This window comes from Crocodylus porosus, unplaced genomic scaffold (genome assembly GCF_001723895.1).
Source record: "Crocodylus porosus isolate Cpor-Errol unplaced genomic scaffold, CroPor_comp1, whole genome shotgun sequence".
Taxonomy (NCBI): domain Eukaryota; kingdom Metazoa; phylum Chordata; order Crocodylia; family Crocodylidae; genus Crocodylus; species Crocodylus porosus.
The window spans coordinates 35,832,297-35,856,092 of record NW_017728917.1 but is presented as its reverse complement, the minus strand read 5'-3'; the positions used below and the strand labels follow the sequence as shown (position 1 = coordinate 35,856,092).

Below are 23,796 nucleotides of genomic sequence, written 5' to 3'. Positions count from 1 at the left end.
GGACAGATGCACACAATGTAGCTGAACTGTTCCAGCCAGCCGGAGCATATGTCCCTTGGAAGGTCTGGCTATGGTCCTGAACACCTCTAAAGGTGGCATACACAGGTGGATAGACAAGGTCACAGTGCATTGATTTCTGTAGCTCTGAGAAGGCTCACCAGGTTGGCTTGTAATTCCTTTTCTGGCCTTACTCTTTCCTATGCCACCTCCTGAATCTCTCTGGCCTTTGTTGGCTTGAAGGGCTAGCACCACAGAATGCAGGCAAGGTTCTTTGGGTAGATGTGATATCTAAATAGTTTAGCTGGTCTAATAAAAGATATCACATCTATCCAAAGAACCTTACCTGAGTACGTCCTTAGGCCAACACAGCTACAGCCAACAATGCTAGAACCACAGAACTACTCTAAAATGGGATTCTGTGGATGCCCAGAAAGGTGAAGTTTTCTCACCATCCCCAGGGTCATTTGGGGTCAGAATCAGTTGTAGGGCTTTCTCCTTGCTCATTTACAATTCTTCTACATTCTGTTCCTCCCACTTTTTCCACAGAGGAGAGAAGACGTACCTGTGAAGAAGATGGTGATGGGTTTATTTGCTTCTAGAAGGCAGTGACAAGTCCAGGTGCTGGGAAATTGGAATCAGCTGTCGGGTGCAATGGCAAACAGAACTGGGTTCAATGCTACTCAGGGGCTAGGCCCTTTTTCAGCAGCTGAGGTTTCCACATTCCAGGAGGCTGTCGGCCTTTTCTTCATGGTCCTGCTGAATGTCATAGCCCTGGTTGCCAACATGGCTGTGATGGTAGTTATCCTCAAGACCCCTCTCCTGAGGAAGTTTGTCTTTGTCTGCCATCTCTGCCTGGTAGATCTGTTGTCTGCCATTTTCCTGATGCCACTGGGGATCATTTCCAGCTCTTCATGCTTCAACAGCGTGATCTATAGCATTGCAGAGTGCCAGACCCTGATCTTTTTGAATATCTGCTTCATCAGCGCCTCCATTCTCACCATCTCAGTCATCAGTGTGGAGAGGTATTACTACATTGTCCACCCAATGAGGTATGAGGTCAAAATGACCATTGGGCTGGCAGTCACTGTGGTGGTCTTCATCTGGATTAAATCTGTCCTGATCACAATCTTGGCTTTGGTGGGATGGCCCCAGGACAATGGGGCCACCAGTGCCAGTAAGTGCACTGTGTACTGGAGCCCTGGAGCCCACAAGAAGATCTTTGTCATTGTCTTCAGTACCCTCTGCTTTATCGTGCCCACCTTCATTATCTTTGCTGTCTACTGCAGCATCTACAAAGTGGCCCGGATTGCTTCTCTGAAGCATGTCCCTGTCCCTTCTTGGACGGCCACTCCCAGGCAACGATCAGACTCCATTAACAGCCAAGTGACTATCATCACGACCAGAAACCTGCCTCCCCGGCTGTCCCCAGAGCGGGTGTTTGGAGGGAGCAAGGCTGCTTTGACCTTAGTACTCATTGTGGGCCAATTCCTGTGTTGCTGGCTGCCATTCTTCTCCTTTCACTTACACTGCTCTGTTAACTCAGTCACTCCTGCCGGGGGCCCTGGGGAGATTGTTGTTACCTGGCTCGCCTACTCTTCTTTTGCCATCAACCCCTTCTTCTACGGGCTACTGAACCGTCAGATACGGGAAGAGCTGTCCAGACTGGGGAGGAACTGCCTCAACAGATCCCTGACCCAGGACCTCTGTCTCTCTAGTCCTGAGGGGTCTATCCATGAGAACTTCTTTCAGTTCCTACAAAGAACTGGCTGCACACTGGAGACCCAGTCCAGCTACATCAACTCCAGCCCCAGGAACACGGTGGACCAGACCATGATGGGCTTCAGAATTCCAGGTCAAATCCCAGAAGAAACCAACTGAGAAGGGACAGGGGTTAGGGTGGATATCAGGTCACTGTGGTCTGCATCCTGGCTGCTGCAGCGAGGAGGATTGATGTGGGGTTTCAGCTCACGGGAAGGCCTGACTGGCCAGTTTCTGATCTGGTGAAGGGTGATGCATTTCAGAGGATTTAACTTCTTAAGCATGGGCGGGTAAAGCTGACTTGGCAATGCTGTTCCACAGGGGAGTAAGGAAAACCAGCAGGAGGGTGCAAGGAAGAGGGATGGGTGTTTATGAGAGCTAATCCTGTTCTTCTCCAAGCACTTTTCATCATGCACTCCAGATGCAGCTTTTGAGCTTTTGGAGAGCTCCTGCCACAACCTTGTCTTGTAGATGGGTTGTCAGGGAAATCAAGAGGTCACCAGAGGTCACCTAATGAGTCAGTGCCTTGGATAGTTGTGAGAGGGGGAGAAGGTCTGTGGGTCCCTTCTGTCCCCTTCTCCCTTTTTTCAGTCTTGTAGATCACCGTGCCTCCCTCTGATCTACGGATCAGCAATTCCAGGAGCAGGGATGGGCAGGCAGCTCTAATGAGGTCTAGCTGTGAGTGAGGGGTAGCCAGGCCCTATCTGTTCTTGTGGAGTGAGGGTTTCAGTGTGGATTCACTTTCTTGACCCCAAAGCTGTGCCTGCCCATGGAATCAGAGAATGTGCCATCAAAGGGACTTCAGTAGGCAGCCATCTGAGATGGACACTTGTTCTGGGCAAGCAGAGCTCTGTTCGAAAGCCTGTGAGGTCTGAAACAGGACAGGTGAAGCTGCTGTGCCAAGCTGCGGTGGGAGCCAGTGGAAAGCAGCAGGGAGCCAGCTCCTGCCTGCCTAGGGGCACCTCATGCACACTCAGCCTAATCCAAAGTGAAGGCAGCCTCTGGAATGACTCGATGACACAAATGCAGGTTGCCATGGAGCGCGGTAGGAACTGTGTCCTTATTCCTTATGGTGGGGGCCAGATTCATCTGTGGGATAATGCCCCTAGTTTCAGGACCATAGGAGGCTTGCCATGTTTCAGGGTGCTAGGTAGTAACAGATGAGGATCATGGCAGGGGTAATACCTGGCCTGCAGCCATCACAATCAAATCACACACCAGCAAGGAGTTTGGTGCCAGGCTCGGAGCCCACTGCAGTACAAAGGTTAATGCTTTTCTCTATAGAGACAACCAGCCCTAAATACCAGGTGCCGGTGAGTGGGGATTTCCTCTGCCCACACAGCAGGACTTGCCTGAGGTTACATGTAATAGGTTTTTAATTAACTGCTAATGTATTTTTTAAAGAGTGATTTTAACCGATTTCTATTAATAGACTTGATCACACAGCTTGGAGCTATGGCTTGGTTTTGCTTGACAGAGGCTGCTTCCATGCGATGTTTCACAATCTCTCCACCTGGCCACACCAGGGAATGGGACTGCTTGTTGACAAATCTGACTACAGAGCTTCAGAGGGTGTTTCTGGGGTAAGGGTCTCCAATAGTAGGAATGAGAAAGCCATGACAGATGCTGCTCGCTGGCAGGTTGTCAAATATGGCCCAGACTCTTCACTGGATTGGGTTTTGCCAAGATCCCCTTGTCTTTCTGAAATGGGAGACTAGGTTGCTTTGGGAATTCAAGTTGTAAAGCACCTGTAATGCCACATTGTCCATTTCTCCTACCTTAGCCATTGAGAAGGCCCCATTCTCCACTGTCCCCATGCAAAGGAGGTGTAACATGCCACTGAATAACCATGATGGTAAATGGTTAGATACTTTCCCTACCCTGATGTTCAGGTGTTCCCAACATGTGTGCAACAGTGCAAGTAATTTTAGCTGACCAGCTTGGAGCCTTCTGTGTGACTGAGGCTGGACTATCTCCAGGTATTTTGCAAAGAGAGAAATTAAGCTAGACAGCCCTCCCATGTGACACAAGCCTGTATCATCATCCTAGTTTTACATGCAGCATGGTGAAATGATTCACCCAGCATCAGTGGCAGAAGACTTTGGCTCCGAAATCTCACCTCCACTGGGGCATTGTAACTGCTGGTGCAACTGCCAGCATCAGCCCTAGGATAGCCAGGCAATGCTGGTGTAAGACTTTGTCTGCATGTGGATACAAGCTGGGCTAAAGCCACACAGCTCGCAGCCCCAATTCACCCTGGTGCAGCGTGTCCATGCTGGGAGTGGGCATCTGGGCAGCGTAATTAGTGCTGCTGGAACCTCCTAGACCTCAGCCAGACCTCCGTCCTGATCCTCAGCACAGACACTGTCCATCCTCCCCTATCAGGAGCTACGTGCATTGTGTGGGGTTGTTCACCATATCCTGGAACCTCCCCATGGGTCCATGGAAGGGGAGCGGGGGGAAGACTACCTCCCCCTGTGCTCTCCTGCAGCAGGAGGTATCCTCCAGATCTTATCACACCAGGAACTGAGTCCCATAGCATGGGTGGTGAGTCATAGCTCTGTGTTTACTGATACAAATGGACCAGCCCCGGGGAGTGAGCTGAACTCGGTTGTGCCTCATGAACCCCCCAGCACAGCTCTGGCTCCAGGATCCCACTGAGGGATGAGGTGTACTGGATGAAGTGGAAAGGCTCAAGAGCAGAGGGGCCAGCTCCTGCCACAGCTTAAAAATGACCCTTGCCCCTGGATCACTGATGGGCAGAGAATAAGGGCCTTGGGCTGGCAGCTGGGATGGGGCCTGTGGGACCAGGAGGTAATGGGGCTGGCTACCTATCACCCACTTAGAAAACCCAGCCTGGAGGGTTTTATACCAACCCCTTATAATTTCTTTTGCCTGGTGACACATCAGAGGGGTTTTAGAACATGAGGTGCCATACTATGTCTGACCATCGGCCTATTAGTCCAGAGCCCTATCTCTTTTCTCATGTGAAGGGGAAGAGTACATGAACAGACATCTCCAGAGGATGCATGTCCTGATCACAAAGGCCTCCCTGCCATCCCAGGCACTGTTCTGTCGACAACCACTCCCATTCCCCAGCCACAACTGTAGCCCCCAAGTAAAGCCTCCTTGGTCTTCGTGTGCCTCTTGCTCCCTCTCTGTTGTCTCCAAACCCTCCAGCCCTCTTCTGAGTCCAGCAGGCCAGACGCCACCCTCCGTCCAGTCCATGGCTTTTGACACTTGTGTGGAGGCAGAAAGTAGGACATCCCAGCCAGGTAGGTGCAAGCTGCCCATGACACGTGTGTGGGAAGCTCCCTGGCTCACAGTGAACCTGGGGTTCCCCTGCCGTGGCCCCTGGTCTAGTCCATGGAGAGCAGACAGCTTTACCAATCCCCTGCTTGGGGCGTAGCCCCCACCTGTTGGCTGCCGGGTCCCTCCCTGTTCTGTGGAGACAGCGAGCAGCCTTTACACTGTAGGACGGGGGGTCCAGAGAGCGGCAGTGGTCGGCGTGGGGAGTGATCCATGAGGTCAAATGGCCTCTCTCGATCTCTGACAATGTCCCCTGAACTGGCCAGTCGTGGGCACCCCAAACCACAGCTGGCTCTGGGAGTAAGGAAGAAACCTGCTCTGTGCAATGGCAGCCAGCAGTGGCCCCAAGCCCCACAGTCCCTACCTGGAGCATGTGGCAGGAGGCAGGGGAAAAGTTGCATTGCCTATTCACATAGCAACAGGCTGTGCTGGAGGCAGCCATCTCAGCCTCCAGCTGGCTCCTCTATTGTACCAAATGCTGTTGATAAAGCAGCTGCATTCTCCCTCTTATCTGCTGGCCTCTGCCCCCTCCCTCCTTCCCTCCCTGCATCATGCTGCAGCCTGGGCCTCTCTGCACAACCACAGCACCTGGCCCGCTCAGCCCATCTCCTGCTAGACCAGGGAGCTCCTGCCCCTAGATGGGTGTTGCTGAAGTTTGAGTTGAATCAATGTTGGGGGGGAGGGGAGAAGAGGGAAGAGAGATCCCCCTTTCCAACATACAGCATGCCTACTGGGAAGAGGGTGAAGGGGTGACCACATCTCACAAAGAGGCCACCAGCACAGAAGGAGTTAAATGCAAACCATTGCCTTTGTGTCATCCTCCATTCCTCCCACCCACCTTCCTGAGGAGTGACATCCCAGACTGGTCCAGCTCCCCATGGGCTCTGGGACGAAGGTGACTTTGCTGAGGGCCACAGGGCCCTGCCCCCTTGGGACAGGCCCTTTGCTATGTTAATTCAAGGGAGAACAGCAACACCCAGCTGGCTGGCTGCCACTGTCTCTCCAGGGGCCTTTACCCAGCTGGGTGCCCATTTCGTGGCCATTGAGGCCCCATCTCTAATACCAGGGCCACTGCAGCAGCTACTTTGCCAGGCAGCAGACTGCTGGAGCAAGCCTGCCTTGGAGGCACTGCCCCCAGTTGGTGTGGTTGTGAGTGAATGGTGGCTGCTATGGCAATGGCTCTTGGAAGCTTTTTGTCGGGCAAGTCGGAAGTTTGGGACATTTTTGATGATCCCAGCTACAAACTCGGCCAATGCCCTGCCAGACGCTCTGCTGGAGGGGGTGCACATTCCAGCTAGTGCCCTTCCTTGGGCTCCCCGCTCTGCCTCACATGCTGGTCGGGTGAGCAAGGGGTCGTGTCTGACCAGGATCTAGTGCATGATGAAAGCTGGAGGCACAAAGCCTAGTGGATGAGGCTGCACTGCCCAATCTCATGTTCGACACAGGCATGGCACTCAGGGAAGGGCAGCACCTGTTGTCTGCTAAGCAGCCACCCCTCAGCTTTGCCCAGCCCAGGAGCTGAGCTGCTGGTCATTGGGAACTGAGGCCTCCCTCTCCTGCCCCTACCCAGCTCCTGACAACCTCTTGCTGGTTGCAAGACCCCTCCCAGAACCAGCAGAATCCTCATCCCAGGGCTGCTGAGGATTGTCAGGAGCCAGGGCAGCAGGCAGGCTGAATTGCCCCCAGCTGAGCCTGGTTTCCCATGCAGGCCTGGCTGCCAGGGGCCTAACTGTCCCAGCTGGCTCCTCCTGCATGCATGGACATGGCTTCCTGCTTGTAGGGAGCAGCATGTTCAGTGCCCAGCAGGCTAGCCTCCCTGTCTGGCCTTTGGCTGCTGGGTCCTCGAGCTCAGCTTCCTGAGCCCTGCCTGCCGGTTCCTGCTTTCCCAGTCCCTGGATTCTGCTTGTTTGTTCCTGGGTTCCTGTTCCCTGGGTCCTGTTTCCTGACTTCTTTGCCAGCTCCTTGACCCCTTGAGCTTCTCCACTCCAGTCCAGATCCCAGCTCCTGGCTCATCTTGTGATCACTCATGTCCCAGTCCCCTACAGTTACAGCAGCCCGCTCCAGCTCCTATGCCTCCAGTCCTGCTCCCTGCCCCTTGTTCCTGACCCCAGCTGGCTCATGGTCTACTCAGGCTGATCACCTACATCTCAGTCCCTTCCTGACCTTAGCCTTCTGACCCTCCTGCTCTTGACTCTAGCTGGGACCCCTGCCACACGCCCTGTCTGTCCTGATTCTCCGGGCTGTGATTCTTTGGGCTCAAGCCCTGACCACCTGTAGCAGTCATACCCTGAGAAGGAACAAACCCTTACACACAGTCTCTTTTCCCAACATTTCTTGCAGTGAAGCCCTCAGGTCCCATAAAACCCTTGGACTACAAGCCACAGAAGACTGGTTCTGGGATGAACTGGCCTTTTTCCAGTATCACTAACCCACGGCATTCAAGAATCAGGCCTCAACATTCATGACATTGCTTTAAAAACAGTTTCAAAAGCAGTAGCTTTGGGCTCTTTTTGGTTGCTTTCTTCTGGCTTTGGCATCTGGAGGTGGGACCTGAAACATGGTCTCGAGCTTTTCTCCATAACAAGGAAGGAACTCACTTTCTATTTAAATGACTGCTGAGATGCCTCTTTCTGACATCGCTCCAAGAGCCAGAGAATGGAGGAAAGCATCAAGATTCCTGAGAGTCAGCACGTTGCCAAACCAGCCTGAAAGTCCCCATGCCAGTGTCCAGGGCATGGGCAATGGCTGTGAGCAGTTTGCTGCGTGCCAGCCTGTCAGGCAGGGACACCCAATATGTGGCTAAACGAACTGTTGTCTTGGCACCAATCTCCACCTCGTCCTTGCACACAGGAAAGCCATATCTCCCAGTGGATCTCTACCCAAGCTCCCTGCCAAGATTTCCTGTGTCCCTTAGCACCATGATCCTTCCCTGGGAGTCACCCAGCATTACAGGATCCAAACAGCAGCATTTTTTCTCTGCATCTGGCCGCTCCAACAGTCCCTCAGACACTCAAGTTGGCAAAGTTTGTCTTTTTATTAAACCAGTGATAAGTTACAAAGGAGGAAAAAATATAGACTCATATGTACAGCATTTCCCACGCTGGCCAGTGCTGGCTCACGTGAGGCAGTGAGGGAGGGGGAGCTCTCTGATGTGGTTGCCTCAGGTTTGTTCACTAGTGAGAGAGGAATAGGGTGGACACATTTGTACCAACCAGGGTACAGAGTTAGTGACCAGGTCTCTGCTGGAGGGAGCACCTGGGCTCTGGCCTGATGGAGTTGGGGTGTCAGATGCTGGGCATCTTCAGGGGAGCGGTGCTGGCTCACATCAGCGAGGATCTGGCTTGTGGATGCTGCTTTCACTGTTGGGATTCAGCAGTGGGGACTGCGCTGTTGGAATCCCAGTGGTTACAGACCAGGAACAGGTTGCCTGACTCACGGGACTGTGTCAGCATGAGCAGTCACCATGGGACAAGCCCACTGAGCACCTGGCTCTGCTCTTGGGTTGCTAGACAGTGCCAAGGCCCCTGCTGGCTCATTGTCACTGCTAGCCAGGTTCCAGGTGGAACATGCCCAGCTGTGCTGCAAGCATGCCTTTAGTGGAGATATGCCCCACCGGGAAGTGTCCAGCAGTGCTGCTGCCTGACCTGAGAGTCCCACATAGGATTGGCCAGGCCATGTGCTGCTTCTGAGCCCCAGCATGGAGGCATCAGTCTCTGTGCTGGGTGCCCATGCACCAATGCATGGGCCATCAACTCAGCTGGACACTTCAGCATGCACCTGCTTCCCCGTGGAGGAGGTCTAGGGATGAACTAGCTCAGCCCTTTCTCTTTTTCTCCCTCCCTCCTGTGAGAAAGCCGCAGGGCAGCATCACCAGAGAGGGGGAGGCCTGGCCTGCTTTATGGCAGTAGATGCCCACAGGCTGGATCTATGTGAGTGACTGGAGAAGGAAGGAGCATTTGAGATGGGTTTGCTGCCAGGAAAGAGGCCGAGGTGTCATCTACCCTGGGGGAAGGAATGGCCCCAGGAGTGTGGAGGCTGGGCGCCACTCCTTCGGGGAAAGCCTGGCTAGGATTCACTCAATGCAACCACAGTGGAAGGGGACAAAACATAACCAGCTCTAATTGGATGCTCCGTGCAGGCATTAGTCTTCAGCAGCCAATGGGAGCAAAGAACCCACTCATTGGCTATTAGTGCTGGGATCCTGCCACAGGCTGTTTCCCTGATAGGTCAGGAGCCTTCCTCACTAGCCAATGGTTGTTTGCCTAGATCTGTAACTCTCTTGTAGCCACTAAGCCACCAGGCTAGTCCAAGGCACACAAACATCGCTGTTCTCATAGCCAGTGTGCCCTCAGTCCTGCCTGGAGACCCAGGCCACCGTGTCGTGGCTGCAGTGTGAGGGTCCCTGGCAGAGGACAGGGGACAGGGACTGTGATATTCTGAGCACTGGCCCTGCTTTCCCTTCTTCCCTTGTGCTTTCCAGGAAGCAGGAACATGGGCTCCTTTTTGCAGGAGAGTGCCCTGTCAGATCCTCCACCATCTGCCTGAGGGCCCCTCCCAGCGTTAGGGCAACAACAAGTGGTTTCCACAGAGGTGTGGGCTGAAAGGAAGACTGGGACGGGGTGCATGGGGCTAGGGCACTGAGTGCCACTAATGTTGAGTTTCCAGCTTGGTACGAGTCGGGGGTTGAGATCATGAAAAACACTCTGAGTCCTGCACAGTGTGTGAACAATTCCAGTCTTGGCCTTCCCAGTAGGTCCCAGAGAGCCTGCAGCAGGGCACAGTTTCCAGTCTTTTTCCCCTTCCCCCAAACACCCTAGAAATAGCCTGAAGATGTGCCTTACCTACGCTGGCCTCAGCACAAACCAGCCCAGCAATAAACCTACCCCCAAATTCCTACTAGAGTTTGGGTGGTGCTGGGTAACATCCCCTAAAGTTAACAGACCTAAAGCATGGGGGTGTCTGGGAGAAGAGACAGCCCCTCTCAGCATGGGGCAGGGGGCTCAGGGTGGGGGGAGGCAGTCAGCTCTTACAGGGGGATCTGGAGGGTGAGGGGACACAGATGGGCTTTTTCAAAATGGGAGGGGGCGGAAACTAGGGGGAGGAGTGGGCATGGTCAGTCTCTTCTAGGGGTGGGGGGACGGGGGGAGGGCAGAACCAGCCCTCCTCAGGGTAGGGTTGGTAGGAACTGGGGCTGTAGGGCTGAAACATCCCCTGGCACACAGGGGCTTTAGGTTTGGAGGAGTGGGTGGGGGAAGGCTGTGCAACCAGCAGCCCTAATGAGCTCAGTGCTGCAGAGCTCTGGGGTGCTCACAGGCCCTGTCCCCTTCCTCCACAAGGTCCTTCCCCTGGTGTGCTGCTCAGCCCCGCTACATGGTGTGGCACGGACTCTGGTTCCCGCATGGGCAGCCTGAGCCTCCTTCCTGCCCTCCTCTTCCCCCACCACCCTCCTGCCCATCGGCCTCAGTACGGGGAGAACTTCTGCCTCTCTGCCTTCTTCGTCCCATTAGCTGTGGAGATCTTGGTCGTGTAGGTCGTCAGGCTGCCGTTGTGCCCCGTGGCTGTGGAGGGCGGCAGTGTCAGGAAGGGGACAGGCTTCAAGCCAATGAAATTGGAGAGGGAGATGGCATAGGGGGCACCCAGCAAGGCGGGAGGGGGCGCAGCTACTGCTGTCAGCGCTGGGGCTGGTGCCGGGCTGAGGGGCTGAGAGAAAGTCATGCTGAGGTCAACAGGGCTGGAGACAGAGGGCGTCTGGGAGGTAGATTTGGCTGTCTCTAAACTGGAGGAACAAAGAAGAAGAGGGAGTGAGATGCACACTGGGTGGGATCAGACATGCCCGTGTCTGGAACAGCAGAGGGAGGCAACCTGGATCTGAAAGCACCGGTCTCTGCCCTGGAGGACCCTGCTCCGGGAGCCAGACTCTGAACTGGCTCAGACTGCTATACACCATCCCACAAACAGGGAGCCAGAGAGCTGCACTGAGCACATGTGGCTTTCCCACCCTTTGTTTAAGCTGGATTTTAAACAGAGGTGGTTAAACGGTGCCAAAAATCAGTGTGGGTGCTCTTGGTTCAATTTAAGTCTATGGGAAACAGTCTTAGGGTAAACCAATAGAAGGCTCTGCATGGGGATTTGTCTCAGCAAGACTGTGTGTAGCAAACGTCCCAAGCTGTTCCACTGTGAAGGACCCAAGGTGCTCGGACCTGGCTTCCTGAGAGCTCTGGGGGGAAGCCTCTCACCAGGTCTAGCAAGAGCAGACCTGTTAGCATAGGCAAGACATCAGCACATATAGCCCTGGGTTGTGTAGTCCTGACCAGAGCTCATCTACAGGGATCCTTATGCCCTGAAATGCAGCCACTGCAGAAGCAACGTGGCCCTGGGGTCTGTGCCCTGCAAGGGAAGCGCAGAACAGTCTCTGCCACTGAGCCTGCTGGAGGAGCAGAAGGGAACGCCCCTCGGGGTGGTTTGGCCTGGCATCTTCAGAGTAGGCAGGACTTGGTCTCACATCTCATAGGAAACGTGGGATGGGGAGGAGTAACTGCAGAGGGGTCACCGTGACAAAATGGATGCTTCAAAGACCACTAGTGAGGACTACCCAGCCCAGTCCCCCACGTGGCAGGCCTCTATTATGTGAGCAGGCTGATGATGTCAGAGAAACTGCACATAGACGTGGGTCATGGTGGAAAATGTCAGGCTGCTACCAGAAGCTCCCACCCCATGTTTATCCCTCAGCCCCAGGGGCAAATGCACCTCAGAAATCTGTTTCTGCCCCTCCTTCTGGCTCAGGGCCAGGCTGCTGCCCCCTGCCGCAGCATCCCCCTCGGGCAGGCTGGGCCTTACCAGGCAGTGATGAGGTACTGGGCGAGGGTGATGCTGACTGGGGTCCCCGTGATGGTCACGTGGCGCTCACTGGAGCCTTCTGTCTGGTTCCCAATTTTGATGTGCGCCCCAGACATCTGCCGGATCTCACTGATCTTGCTGCCCTGGCGCCCAATGATGCAGCCAATGAGCTGGGGAGGAGCAGAGCTGGGTTAGTGCCTGGGGGGCCCAGCAGACAGCGGCAGTGAGGCAGTGCTGGCGATGGAGGCAGAACCAGGGGCCTGGAGAGAAGAGGCGCCCAGGAGTATTCCCACCCCAGCCCTCGGAGGGGCAAGGAGCAGAAATACTCCCTTTGGCCTTCAGGGGGCAGCAGGGCCTGGCTCTAAGCACAAGGCTGTGGCTGTTGGGGGATGGCGGATGCAGGCGATGCTTTCTGAGCAACTTGCAGACTTCCCTATGGCTGGCAGCTGTGCCCTGCCTGCCCCAACCCTTCCCCTACATCAGGGGCTACCTTGGGAGCCACGCAGCCTGCAGACACAGCACCTTCCTCAGTTTCCTTAGGCGGTGGGCAGCTCCGGGTACCCTGAATACCAGCCATGCCCCATGCAGAGCAGCGGTGGCCTGAGGCAGGCACCATCAGGAATAAGTGGGGCCTGCAGTTCTTGCCCTCTGTCTAGGCCACTTTTAGGTAGGCCCCAGGCAGTGGGGTTTGACTGGGGGGAGGGGGCATGCAGAAATAAAGGTCAGCTCTGCCTTGCCCCCCTCGCTTCCTGCCTGGTCACAGAGGCTGCTCTGTGCCGGCCGGCGCCTGGAATGAGGCCCTGGGGGCGGGCGTGGGGCGTGCGGGCGCATTCCTCTCTGCTGGCGACGCGGCCCCCCCTGCTCTGCACACGCGCCCTAGGGGCAAGGCCACGAGCAGAGCTGGGGGCAGGGGACTGCAGCGGTGGCAGGGGGACTGGTGACCCAGCCTGGCTGGAGCATCCTGGGAGAGCAGGAAGGGCAGAGGTATCTGGCTTTGGGATACAGGACATTTAAAGGGAAGGGGCTGATTCCCCATATAGCCCAGCACTGGGGTGTAGCCTCACCCCAAGGGAACTGGAGAGAAGGGTCTATACCAAGGGATACCACCCCAGCCTGATGCCCAGGGTCTGCATCTGGGGTTTGGCTTTGCCCCATCCCAGCAGCAGGGGCCACATCTGGGCACTAAGGCAAGGCAGGGGAGAGCTCCTTTGTTGGGGTTGAGGTTGAGGCTTTGCTCTCTGCTCACGGCACTGCCTCCTTCTGCCCCCCAGAGTCCAGGGCCCACAGGTAGAGGTGCCAGGGGGTGAGGTTAGACCCACTGAGCCCTTCTCTCGGTGCCAATCAGCAGCAGCCCCTGGGGCCAGCGCCCAGCCCTACAGCAGTCTCAGGCCCAGTGCACAGCAGGCCACAGTGCACTCACATCATTGGGGACCAGGAACTCCTGGGAGGTGCTCTGGGGGTTGGCATCCAGGCCTGAAGGGAGAAGGAGAGACAGCAGCATGACAGGAGCTCTTCTGGAGACACCCGAGCCAGGCCCTGTTTTGTTCCCACCATGGCTGGGCTGGGGAGCCAGAGGCCTTGAGCTCTCCTGACACCACCTCCTGGCTGCCCGTAGGCAGCAGTCCCTCTTGGCCCTGCAGAAGCCAATGCACCCACCTTCTCCTGTCTTTCGGAGACAGCACCCAGGCCCATCCTCAGCTCTCAGCCCCGCTGCACTAGGATGGGCTGAGACATCCCATGTCTGCACTGGGTCCATGGGCAACAGGGCTCCTTCCTCTCCTAGGCCTCAAAAAACTGACTGTGCTTCTATGTGTTGCACAGCTGGTTTATTTGGCAACCCCAGGGAATCCCAGCCTCCCCTTCCAGCCGCAGTGCCCAGGATGCTGCCCCTCTGGGACAACCAGGAGATCCCGACTGGCTGGCCCCACCCCAGCATAGCGGGTTCTGGGATGTTCAGGGCAAGAGTAGCTGGGAAAGCCAGGGGAGGGGACCATTTCCTCACCTGGTACCATGGAGGGCGTCTGACCCAGAGAGGCAAAAGGGACAGGATGCCCAGAGAGCTGCTGCAGTTTTGTCACCTGTCCCAGGAGAGGAAGGTAGGAGAGTGAAGGCAACAGTCACTGTGCTGCCTATCACCAAAGAGCAGATGGGTCACCCCACTCAGCCATTTGGCTTTGAGCCAGCATCAGCTATAGTACGTAGGAGGGACAGCAGGACTGCCTGGGGCAAGAGTTTTGTGTCTCATAATCAGAGGAACCACAGACCATGGCCAGGGCTGGTGACACTGAACAGCTCGTTTCACATTCTCCCCATGTCTATCAGGGTGGATCATAATGGGCCTCACTTCTGCAAAGAAAGGCCTCTAGCCTAGCAGTCAGACAGCTATCACTGGAGCCCACAGCAAGCTGAGAGGCAGGAGCCAAAACTCTCTATAGGGGAGGCTATCTGCAGAGAAGAGATTGGGGAGCGGGCAGGCATGGAGACCCACCAGGGAGAATACACAGGAGATGCGATGTGCTGAGAAAGCCAAAGGAACCAGGCAGACAGAAGAAAACAACACGAGGGGCCAGCTTCACCCTGGGGTAAGTTGGCATGCTCTCCACAGCCTGTCCTGACACCCAGGCTGGCTCTAGTCCAGGGCAGTGATAGCAGGGCTGGGCCTGAGGCCCCCCAGGAGATACCTCCTCACTGAGATGGGTGATGCACTGAGGTTTCCAAGTGACCTGCCAGAGGCTGTCACAAGCCCAGTCTTACAGCCATGTAATAGCTCAGGGCTAGGGTCGGTGCATGGGGGGTTTGGGAGAGGCTGGCCCCCGGGTTCCTTCAGGCATTGCCTTGCACTGTTGAGATGACATTCATCCCCGCAGTGCGGAGGATGCAAGGCGGGACTCACCTCTGCTTGCGACACACCAGTGTACTGCCCCTGCATGGAGAAGCCCTGTGAGAGGAGGAGGAGAGCGGATGACCCTGAGACCTCCACCAGGTGCTGGCTGGAATCCCCTTGGTGACAACCGCTGGCCACTCACACCGAGCATCCCTAATCTCCCAGCTAACTAGCAGCAGTCTGCTGAGCAAGCTGCCTCCTGACAGGAGCTGGGGCAGCAGGCAGATGAAATTGCCCCCAGCTGGCCCTAGTCCCCTGAGTGGACCTGGCTGCCAGGGGCCTAGCTACCCCCAGCTGGCCTCAGATGCCTGTCAATGCCTACTTACAGGCAGCAGGTCATTCAGTGTCCAGCAGACTGCTCAACAGGACAGGTGCCTCCCTGTCTAGCCTTGGAGTGGTGACTCCCGATTCCCAGTACCTGCCTGTTTGTTCCTAGTTCCCTGGGGCCTGCTTGTTGGTTCCTGGTCCTGCCCCCTGACTCCTTTTTCCAGACTCCAGCCTGGACCCCTTGGAGGGATGGCTCCTTCCTGGTCTCCATAAGGGCAGGGGGGAGTCACTTGAGGTGGGGCAGGTCTGAGGGAGTCCCATGGATGCCTCTGGATCCTTCAGACAAGGTTCTTTGGGTGAATCTGATATCTTTTATTACACCAACTAAATAGCTGGGGAACATTTTTTAAGCAAGCTTTCAGGTTCAAAAACCCTTCACCAGGCTAAGGAAGTTACCTTACATCAACTGCTGAAACTTCCTTAGCCTGACAAAGGGTCTTGGAACCTGAAAGCTTGCTTAAAAATTGTTCTCCAACTGTTTAGTTGGTCTAATAAAAGATATCAGATTCACCCAAAGAACCGTGTCTGCCTACGTCCTTAGGCCAACACGGCTACAACCTACACCTCTGGATCCTTCTGAACAGCTATGAGAAGCAGCCCCAATGCCTTAGGGTACTTTCTGGGGTGGGGAGGCCAGAGAAGAAGACATTTGTGTCTCCGTTACTGAGAATGGGAGATTCCCCGTAAAGTATTAGCTGCCCCTTACCTGGTTGGCCGAGAGGAGGACAGTCCCCAGGGAGAGGCTGGGATGGTAGGGAATGGTGGCTCCTTTGGGAGGTGACTGCAGGGAGAAATCACATGAGAAATGTTCTCACATGAGAAATCGCATAAGCCAGGTTCCACCCTAAAGCCCTTCCTCTGCCAGTGCCCCCTGAGCTCGGTCACATCCTAGCCCCCAGCTGCATGCAATGGTCTCACCCATCTGGAAGGTCCTGACCTTGGTTTTGGAACGGCCATTAGCACTGAAGTAAGCAGGAGGAAATAGTGCGACTGACTCATGCATTGGCAAAACCAGCTGAGTCCTAGGGGAACATGTCATTGTGTTAATGTGTCCCCAGTGGAGCCACAACAGAGGGCAGGGGAGAGGCAGTGGGTTAAGACTGCAGCAGAGCAGGTTCAGTTCAAATCTCAGGAAAAAATCTTCTCGCTGGCAGAGTGGTAGGACAGTGGAACAAGCTGCCCAGGGAGCTGTGGAATCTCCTTCATAGGAGGTCTCCAAGAGAAAGCTGGATGAGCATCTGTCTGGGAGGGTTTAGGAGTAGTGTGTCCTACATCTGTGCAGGACTCGTTGACCCCTGAGGTTCCTTTCATCCTTGTAACTCTATTGTCATGGCACTCGTACTGTGGAGTGGGCCAGTAGGGAGATGCCAGAAAGAAGGATGATGTCCCTTTCAAGGGACAGCTGTGACTGTGACTGGACTGTCCCATCTCCCAGAACGACGACTCACAGGACATGAGAGCCTTCCCAGCATATCTCTGTCACACTTGGCTGTGCAAGCCAGGTGTCGTGATGTGGCTCAGCTGAGACCATCCAGCCAACCCTGCAACACGGCTAACTCCACCACCTCCCCCCAGGAGATGAACTTTCAGCAGCGATAGCTTGGGCTGCAGAGCTCTGCAGAAGGGCCAGTGGGGATCATCTCTCAGTCTCTGCGGTGGCCCAGGAGACTGGGGGGGCTGAACTTGTCCCCACAAGCCCAAAGCAGCCAGTACCTCCAGGATGACAGCGCAGATCTGCCGCACACACTGGATGATGGCATCTGGCCCACCAGAGACTGTGACTGCTCGCTCGGTGGAGTTTGGCAGCAGGTCTCCTGCCACCTGGACCTGAGCTCCCGTGGTCTGTAAGGAGAGAAGTGCCTTCACACAGGCTCTGTGCTCAAGACACATCTTGTGCTGGCCGCCCCACTTCTTGATACAACTTGATTGGGGCAGCTGGGAGGGCTGCTGGCTGGGGATGGCATCTGGGCTCCCTTCCTTTGCACACAAGCTGGGATCAGGAACACAACACTGGGGCAAGTGTGGACTGTGCCTTCCACACAGCCACAGCAGGCACTGGCAGTGCCAAGCACACTTCCTCCAGCACCCCAGCACTGGAACAGGAAGTGTCTCCCCCCCACTTGCTGCGTAGCCTGAGGGACTTGTGTGGGGCTGAAGAGGATATAAGGTAACTGTTTCTCAGCTCTGAATACCCCTCCCAGTTCCCCCCATGGTCTGTGCCCACCTCTGCCCCCTTATTCTCCTCTGATTTGGCTTAACATTTACTAGGTGCATCACAAGCACATTTAACTTGGTCTGAGTTAAGATTTCAGGTGAGAGATTTCACATGACTTCTCCATAAACTTGCCCATTTAATATATATTTCAAGGTCTAGGAGTAAGTGTGACAGCCATCAACTTGGCCGACACAGCAGGGAATGAACTGGAAGCCTCTAAAGCTAGAAGCCCGAGCTGTGATGGCTTGCACTGAAGAGCTCAGCCAAAAATAGCTGTCTCTGTAACAGAGTCTTGTTCCCTGCAAAGCAGAGAACAGCAGGCACAGCAGAAGCTGTCGCACGCCCTGACCCGTGAGCTGCGCTGGCCAGTGAGAACAGACACCCAGGTTTTCCGTTTGGAAAGAGCTTGGAGGTGAGCCCACATAGGGCAGAGACCTCCTCATATAACTGCAACTACCTTGTGTAGGAAAGGCAGGAGCCTTGTTTTGTGGTGCCTGGGGAGGAAGGAAGTACACAAGCAACCTCTAAGATTGGAGCCCAGTTGGTCAGGCCCCTCTGCTCTTACCTCTCGGATCTCCTTGATCTTGGCGCCTGCCTTGCCAATGAGCGAGCCACACTGGCTGGCTGGGATGACGAGCCGCAGTGTCACTGGTGGCTTGGATACAGCTCCTCCATTGGCAGCTCCAGTGCCCAGGTCCTGAAAAGAGACACACGCCACGGGGATGGAACGTGTACCGTCAGCCCAGGGGCATGATGTGCTCAGTGGAGTCTGTCCCCGATACTTCTCTGCCAGGAACCGCTACTGAGTGATGCTGTTCAGGTCTCCCTCACCCCTGAGCTCGGATCCCCTGATCCACAGTGACCATTTTAAGCATTCAGTCTCGGGACTAGAGTCATCACTTCATGGATGCAAGCCCAGACAAATGGCTGGCAGGCCAAATTGGCTCTGCCTGGGCCAGTCACTCTGAGAGCAGCAGGAGTAAGAGATCCCAAAGAGGATGAAATCTGAGCCCTTGGGATGGAGAAGCAGGGGCTGGTGACTATGGTCTAGCACAAGCTTGTGGCTGAGATGAAACAGGAGGGGCCTGATTTTCCATCTAGATGCAGAACAAGGGCTCAGATCATCAGCAGGTGTAAATCAGTTCTCTGGACTTACACTGGCAATAGATATGGCCCCAAACCTGACATCTTTGACTAATGCCATCCTCTGTTTGCCACTCAAGCGTGGTCTAAAGCTTCCTTCCCACCTCCACCCCTTGGGTCCTTGGCAGCCAGATTCCCTGCAGGGTGAAGGCAGGATGTAGGGGCCATACCTCCTCCAATTTGAAAGCGATCATGGAGACGGCTCTGAAAACAGCATCAGTGGATCCAGTGATGGTGGTGATGCGCTCAGGACAGGAACCCTCAGAGATGGTTATCCGGGCACTGCTCTGGGACAGCAAACCAGAGGCCAGGATGAGAGCTGTTCCTATAGACATTTACCCAGGTGCCTTACCACTTGTCCCTGAGCCCTGTCTCTTCCTGCTGTACCTCTGTTGAGATGCAGCAATGAAACAGAACGCCAAACTCCAGGGGAAGAGCTCCCTTTTGATACATACAATCATATTTTTTTCACAGTACTCTCTATCCCATCCTATGGCCATCCAATGGGTTTGACTCTGGCTCTGCACTGAATAAATGACCAACTAGTCTTACGCCTTGATTTTTGGCTCTGACACTTTTTTATCCAGGCCAATACTTCAGCCCTTTGCTTCTCTAGCAGCCTCATGCGAAGAGCCATGTCTAAGACCTTTTGAAAATGCAAATATGTTTTCTCCACCAGATCTTCTTTATACATGACCTATTCGCACCATTCTGTTTCTGTTCATCACATCAGGGTCATTTAGGTGTTTTGAAATTCAATGTGTATTTCCCATCTCAATTTACCTGGTTCTAAGTGGGACAGATGGCAGAATAATTAGGGGGCCTCCTTACTGCTTCAGAGGCAAGAGTTCAAACTCTGCTCTCCATGCCTGCCAAAGTCTGCCTCTTGTTGGTTCAGCTATAAATAGGTACCTGGTCATTTGGGCTGGGGATGAAAGATAGCTGGACACAACGCCACACATCACTTTGCTTTAACCATGCTAGCCTGATTGGCTGCTAGATTTGGGAAGGTCTTTGACCAGGCACTGAAGCAAGGCTTGCTGGTCTGTCCTTCCCAGAATTCCTCACACTACCTCCAGTAGAATAATGGATTTTAATAAGGGCTTGCCCATTTTTGCTAGTATTAAAGATACTTCTTTCAGTCTCTTCAGGACCCTTGGGTAGGTACCATCTGGGACTCATTGCCCCTTAATATATCAATGTGTTCCAGCCCCTCTTTTTTAGATACCTAAGTATTTGATAGTACCGTAACCTAGTTATCAGACTGGAGTAGGGCCATGCTAGGCATTTGCCTCCTCGATGATGAAAACAGATTTAGAAGAAATCCTTTAGCATCTCTGTAATTTCCTTATGGTCCCCTTTATTCCTGATTGCTCCATTGCTCCCTTTACCTCCCCTCCCCAAGCTCAGATCCTTCTCTGTTTCCACTCTGTTTAAAGCATTGCTTGGCATTCATTACTAGCCCTACAGCTGTTTGCTTTTCCAGTTCCTACTTAGCCCTCACAACTCTAAGTGGGACAGATGTTTTCTCCTCTAACTTTAAAAGTAGGTGGTACTCCAAGTGCAATATGCCCTTGCTTCTTTGTCTGGCTCCTGTGGTCTGTTTTAAGACTGAGAGTGCTCCTTTCCGAAGTGGTTTCCCATGTTTGTTGCCTTGTATGTTGGGGTCCCAAAGGAGGAGAAATCAGTGATGCAAAGTCTAGGACTATACTAAGTATAACTGGCTTTATTTCCACAAAGGTACCTGCTGGTGGGATGAGGAGGTCAAACACAGGCAGGGCGGCTTAACACCAGTGTCCATGTCCCATACAGCAATTCTGCCTCCATAACTGACTATAATCAGAGCCCAAGTAGAGAGCAGATTCTCTTGCCACTCACCCATCTCCCTGTCTCCCCAAACAGCCTGTGCACAACCTGTTGCTACCCTAGGCTCACAGCTCCATAGCATGTCTCCCCAAAACTTGCCTGCACACGATACAAGAAACCTTGAAAGACTACTAACACCACCTCCTTACCAACACATTTGGGGCCCCACCTCTCCCTGTTCCTAGGTCTCCAGTAGCAGAGTGCTCTGGTGCAAGGAAGCAGGTTAACCCTTTGGATGTGTGAGCCATGTGTGGGAGAAGTATCCCCTTGTTGGTCCTCCATCTGACAAAGACCAGCCTAGTCACCACTGGGCTGGCTATGGGGAGGGGGCTTCAGGGATGAGATGGAGTTGGAGGGATAGAGGTTTGGCATGTACTCATGAGCCAATGGTAGCTTTGCCATAGGCATGTCTCCAGAGGGATTGGCCTGTCCCAGGGAGAGACCCGGTGGGGAGAGGCACTGGTATTCCCCCACAACTTACTTGTTCTCGTATCCTCTTTACAGTCTCACCTTTCTGCAAGGAGAAGAACAGGGAAGGCAGTTAGAGTCCCACAGCTGCAGAGAGCCCTGGAGCATGGCCACAAAGCCCACCTCTTACCTTGCCGATGATGCTGCCAACTTCCTGCAGACACACAAAGAAATAAAAGCCTCTGAATTAGGGGGAGAGTCCCAAGCAAGCAGGTGATCCACACAACCCTCCCAGGGAATGGGAGCGCCCTTTATCAACAGGGGGCTAATCCTGCCTGGAGCAGGGGCCTAGACTAGATGTGGCCTCCTGAGGGTCCCACCAGCCCTACTGTTCTATGATGCTATGACAGCGCGGCTTGGGTGGAAACTGCAGGCAGCTGCCTCGGAGGGCTGCTATCAGCTCTCACTGCCATCTGAGCGCATTGCTCCTGTTACAGGGACAAGCAGGTTGCCGTGACAAATATCAGAGGGCAGAATGCTTTCCCTCTACTATTGGCTTCTTCCTGTTGGCTGCTTGCCAGCACTCGGGGCATAGCTCATTGCACAGGCCTACGTCTTTCCTCTAGGCTCATACTTCATGCTGCTACTAGGGGGTGTTCCCAGGTGCGCTTTGCCCCAGGCTTTCCAGAGGTGGGTTATGGCAGGGCTGACATGGAAAGTGAGCCAGTAGCAAGCATGTGCCTAAAGGAAGGAACATGGGAAGGAAGCATGGATCTAGGCATGCTGCTGTTGAACTCAGCAGATCCACGCAAACATCAGCATGGGAGTGGGGACATTCTTATAGAACAGGCTTAGAAGTGGATCAAACAGAGCATAACCTATTGCAAATGTTGATGGTGACTGTCCCCTCTGTCTGTTTATCCATCCATCCATCTCTGTATTTGCCCTGTTTTGATTGGTATATGATTGTGGACCAGGCTATTTATCAGAACATCAACAATGGCTCCCTATTATGTACCAATGTGACCAAATAGCAATTTCCCCTCTTGACAATATCTAGGAGATCTTTGTTGCACCAGTTTTTGCCATATTCCAAATTTTACTCAATCCCTCCATTTCTTTTAAACAAAATTTGGCTGTATTTTTGCTCTGTTTATTTCAAATCTGATCTTGGGAGGATATTCCACAGAGGAGTCCTTGGATTTGTTCTAACACAGATCTTTGTTGGGCAAAACTTGCTTTTTCATTAAATCGGACCAGTTTTGTGAAATCAAAATGAGATGTAAGAATGCCAGATTCTCTGAGTGCTTTCTCCCTGCCTGGCTGCACTCAGAGCTTCTCACCTGCTGCTGCTACATGAGGGCAGCCCAAGGGGACACGTACCTTCCCATGCATGAGCATCCGCAGGGTGAGAGTAATGCTGAGCTCTGTCTCCTCCAGGCCGGTGTCTGAGCCACTCATCCTGTCTGGTGATGCCATGGTATAGGAATGCATGAACCTGCTGCTGGGGAAACACTTGGCCTAGAAGGGAAACGAGCAGCCAGACCTGCAGAGATGAAGATTAAGGAACATCAGTGGGTTTAACAGGAACCCAGCCCAGTGTTCATGGCCAACACTGCAGCAGACCTGAGGTTAATAGGAGTGGGGTGTGATCTTGTGCCGAGCCCTTCTGAGGCACCCGACAGAGGAATGGGGTAGATGCTGGGGACGGATGGCAGCCATTAGGCACTAAGCACAGAATTAATGCTGCAGCCTGGGTGTCAAAGGCTGACTGAGCCGGGGTATTGTGTGTCAGCAAAGATAGAGCAGAGGGAATGGATGGTACCAATAACTTTCTCTCCTTCTCAAACCTTCCTCCCTAGTCTCTCCTCCTCTTTGGATTCCTTCTGTGACCACTTGGGAAATCTGAGCCCAACCGTAGCAGAGTTTCTGACATTGCTGTGGCATTGAATGCCCCAAGATATGTGCAATCCCTAGCCCAGGGCAAATTAGAAGGCCTGTACTGATCATCACCCAGTCAAATGAAGCACCTTTGGACAAGGCAAAGGCTAATGCCAAGGCAAACTGGTTCTGCCCAGCCAGGTGTGATGTGGTTGGGGCTTGGAGAGTGGAGAAGAAATCAATCTGATCCACAAAGAGGCATCAATCTGCAGAGCAGGTTCCCTACATGGGCACAGGGAGGGAAGTGAGCTGGGTGTGGTGCTCACAATGCTGAAGGGGCAGTGGATGTTGCTTAGTCCCTCTCTTCTGTTTCAAGGATGAGGACACTTGATCAGGCTGAAGCATGGTAGATTTAGACCCAATCAGTCCCTCTGTCTGCTGCCCCTTGGATGCTATACCACAGCTTGAAGCACGGCGGGACATCCCAGTGCTAGAGTTCAGGCAGGGCTGGAGGTGATAGACAAAGATGGTCTGGTGTCTGAGAGGAGCCAGGCACTGTAAATACACATGCCTTTTCTGGGGGCAGCAAGTCAAGGGACAGGCAGGAGTCACCCTCCTGAGATGGAGTCAGAAAGGCTGGCTGCTCAACTAAATGAGAAGTCTGCAGCCACCGCTGAGCACCCCTCAGGGGAAGGGCAAGGGGTTCACCTTGGGGTCTGGCTGGGGCCATGGCTGGCAGATCTGGGGCTCCATGGGGATGCAGAAGCCTGCCAACATTTTGGTGCATGAAGAAAGGCTCTTGTGTGGGGAGCAGGGTTGCCAAACCTCCAAGATTGCCCTGGAGTCTCCAGGAATTAGATATAAATCTCCAGGAGACTGATGAGAGCCACCCGGGAGATAAATGATAGGGCATTGATTAAAATAAATATTAGATGTTGAATCTGATTTAGACAGTAATCCAGTGGGTTTTTAAAATGTAACAGTAACGTGCATTTGCCTTCCTGATGTAAAGTCATTAATGTCATTATGCCATGTGATGAAACCTCCAGTAATAGATTCAAATAGAGTTGGCAACCCTACTGGGGAGCTACTTGTATCCAGTGCACCGAGCTGTTTCCTGTGCCCTCTTCATTATGGGAGCTGTTAGAGCAGAGCCTCAGCGCCCAGA

The 23,796-nt window shown here is 53.9% G+C and overlaps 2 protein-coding genes across 2 annotated transcripts; one reads left to right on the top strand and one right to left on the bottom strand.

Moving 5' to 3' along the window:
• The first annotated feature begins 343 nt into the window (after nt 1–343).
• GPR62 (G protein-coupled receptor 62) lies at nt 344–2,736 on the top strand. Its single transcript, XM_019537082.1, has one exon. The coding sequence runs from the start codon at nt 652–654 to the stop codon at nt 1,876–1,878; it is 1,227 nt and encodes a 408-aa protein (XP_019392627.1). The 5' UTR covers nt 344–651; the 3' UTR covers nt 1,879–2,736.
• Nucleotides 2,737–8,082: 5,346 nt separating this feature from the next.
• On the bottom strand, nt 8,083–22,293 carry PCBP4 (poly(rC) binding protein 4). Its single transcript, XM_019537080.1, has 12 exons — nt 22,131–22,293; nt 20,938–20,961; nt 20,821–20,853; nt 18,644–18,760; nt 17,896–18,027; nt 16,829–16,957; nt 15,822–15,896; nt 14,798–14,842; nt 13,907–13,982; nt 13,325–13,377; nt 11,905–12,074; nt 8,083–10,843 (listed from the first exon to the last, which is right to left on the bottom strand). Exons 1-12 carry the CDS (start codon nt 22,239–22,241, stop codon nt 10,528–10,530), a joined length of 1,281 nt encoding a protein of 426 aa, XP_019392625.1. The 5' UTR covers nt 22,242–22,293; the 3' UTR covers nt 8,083–10,527.
• Nucleotides 22,294–23,796: the final 1,503 nt, after the last annotated feature.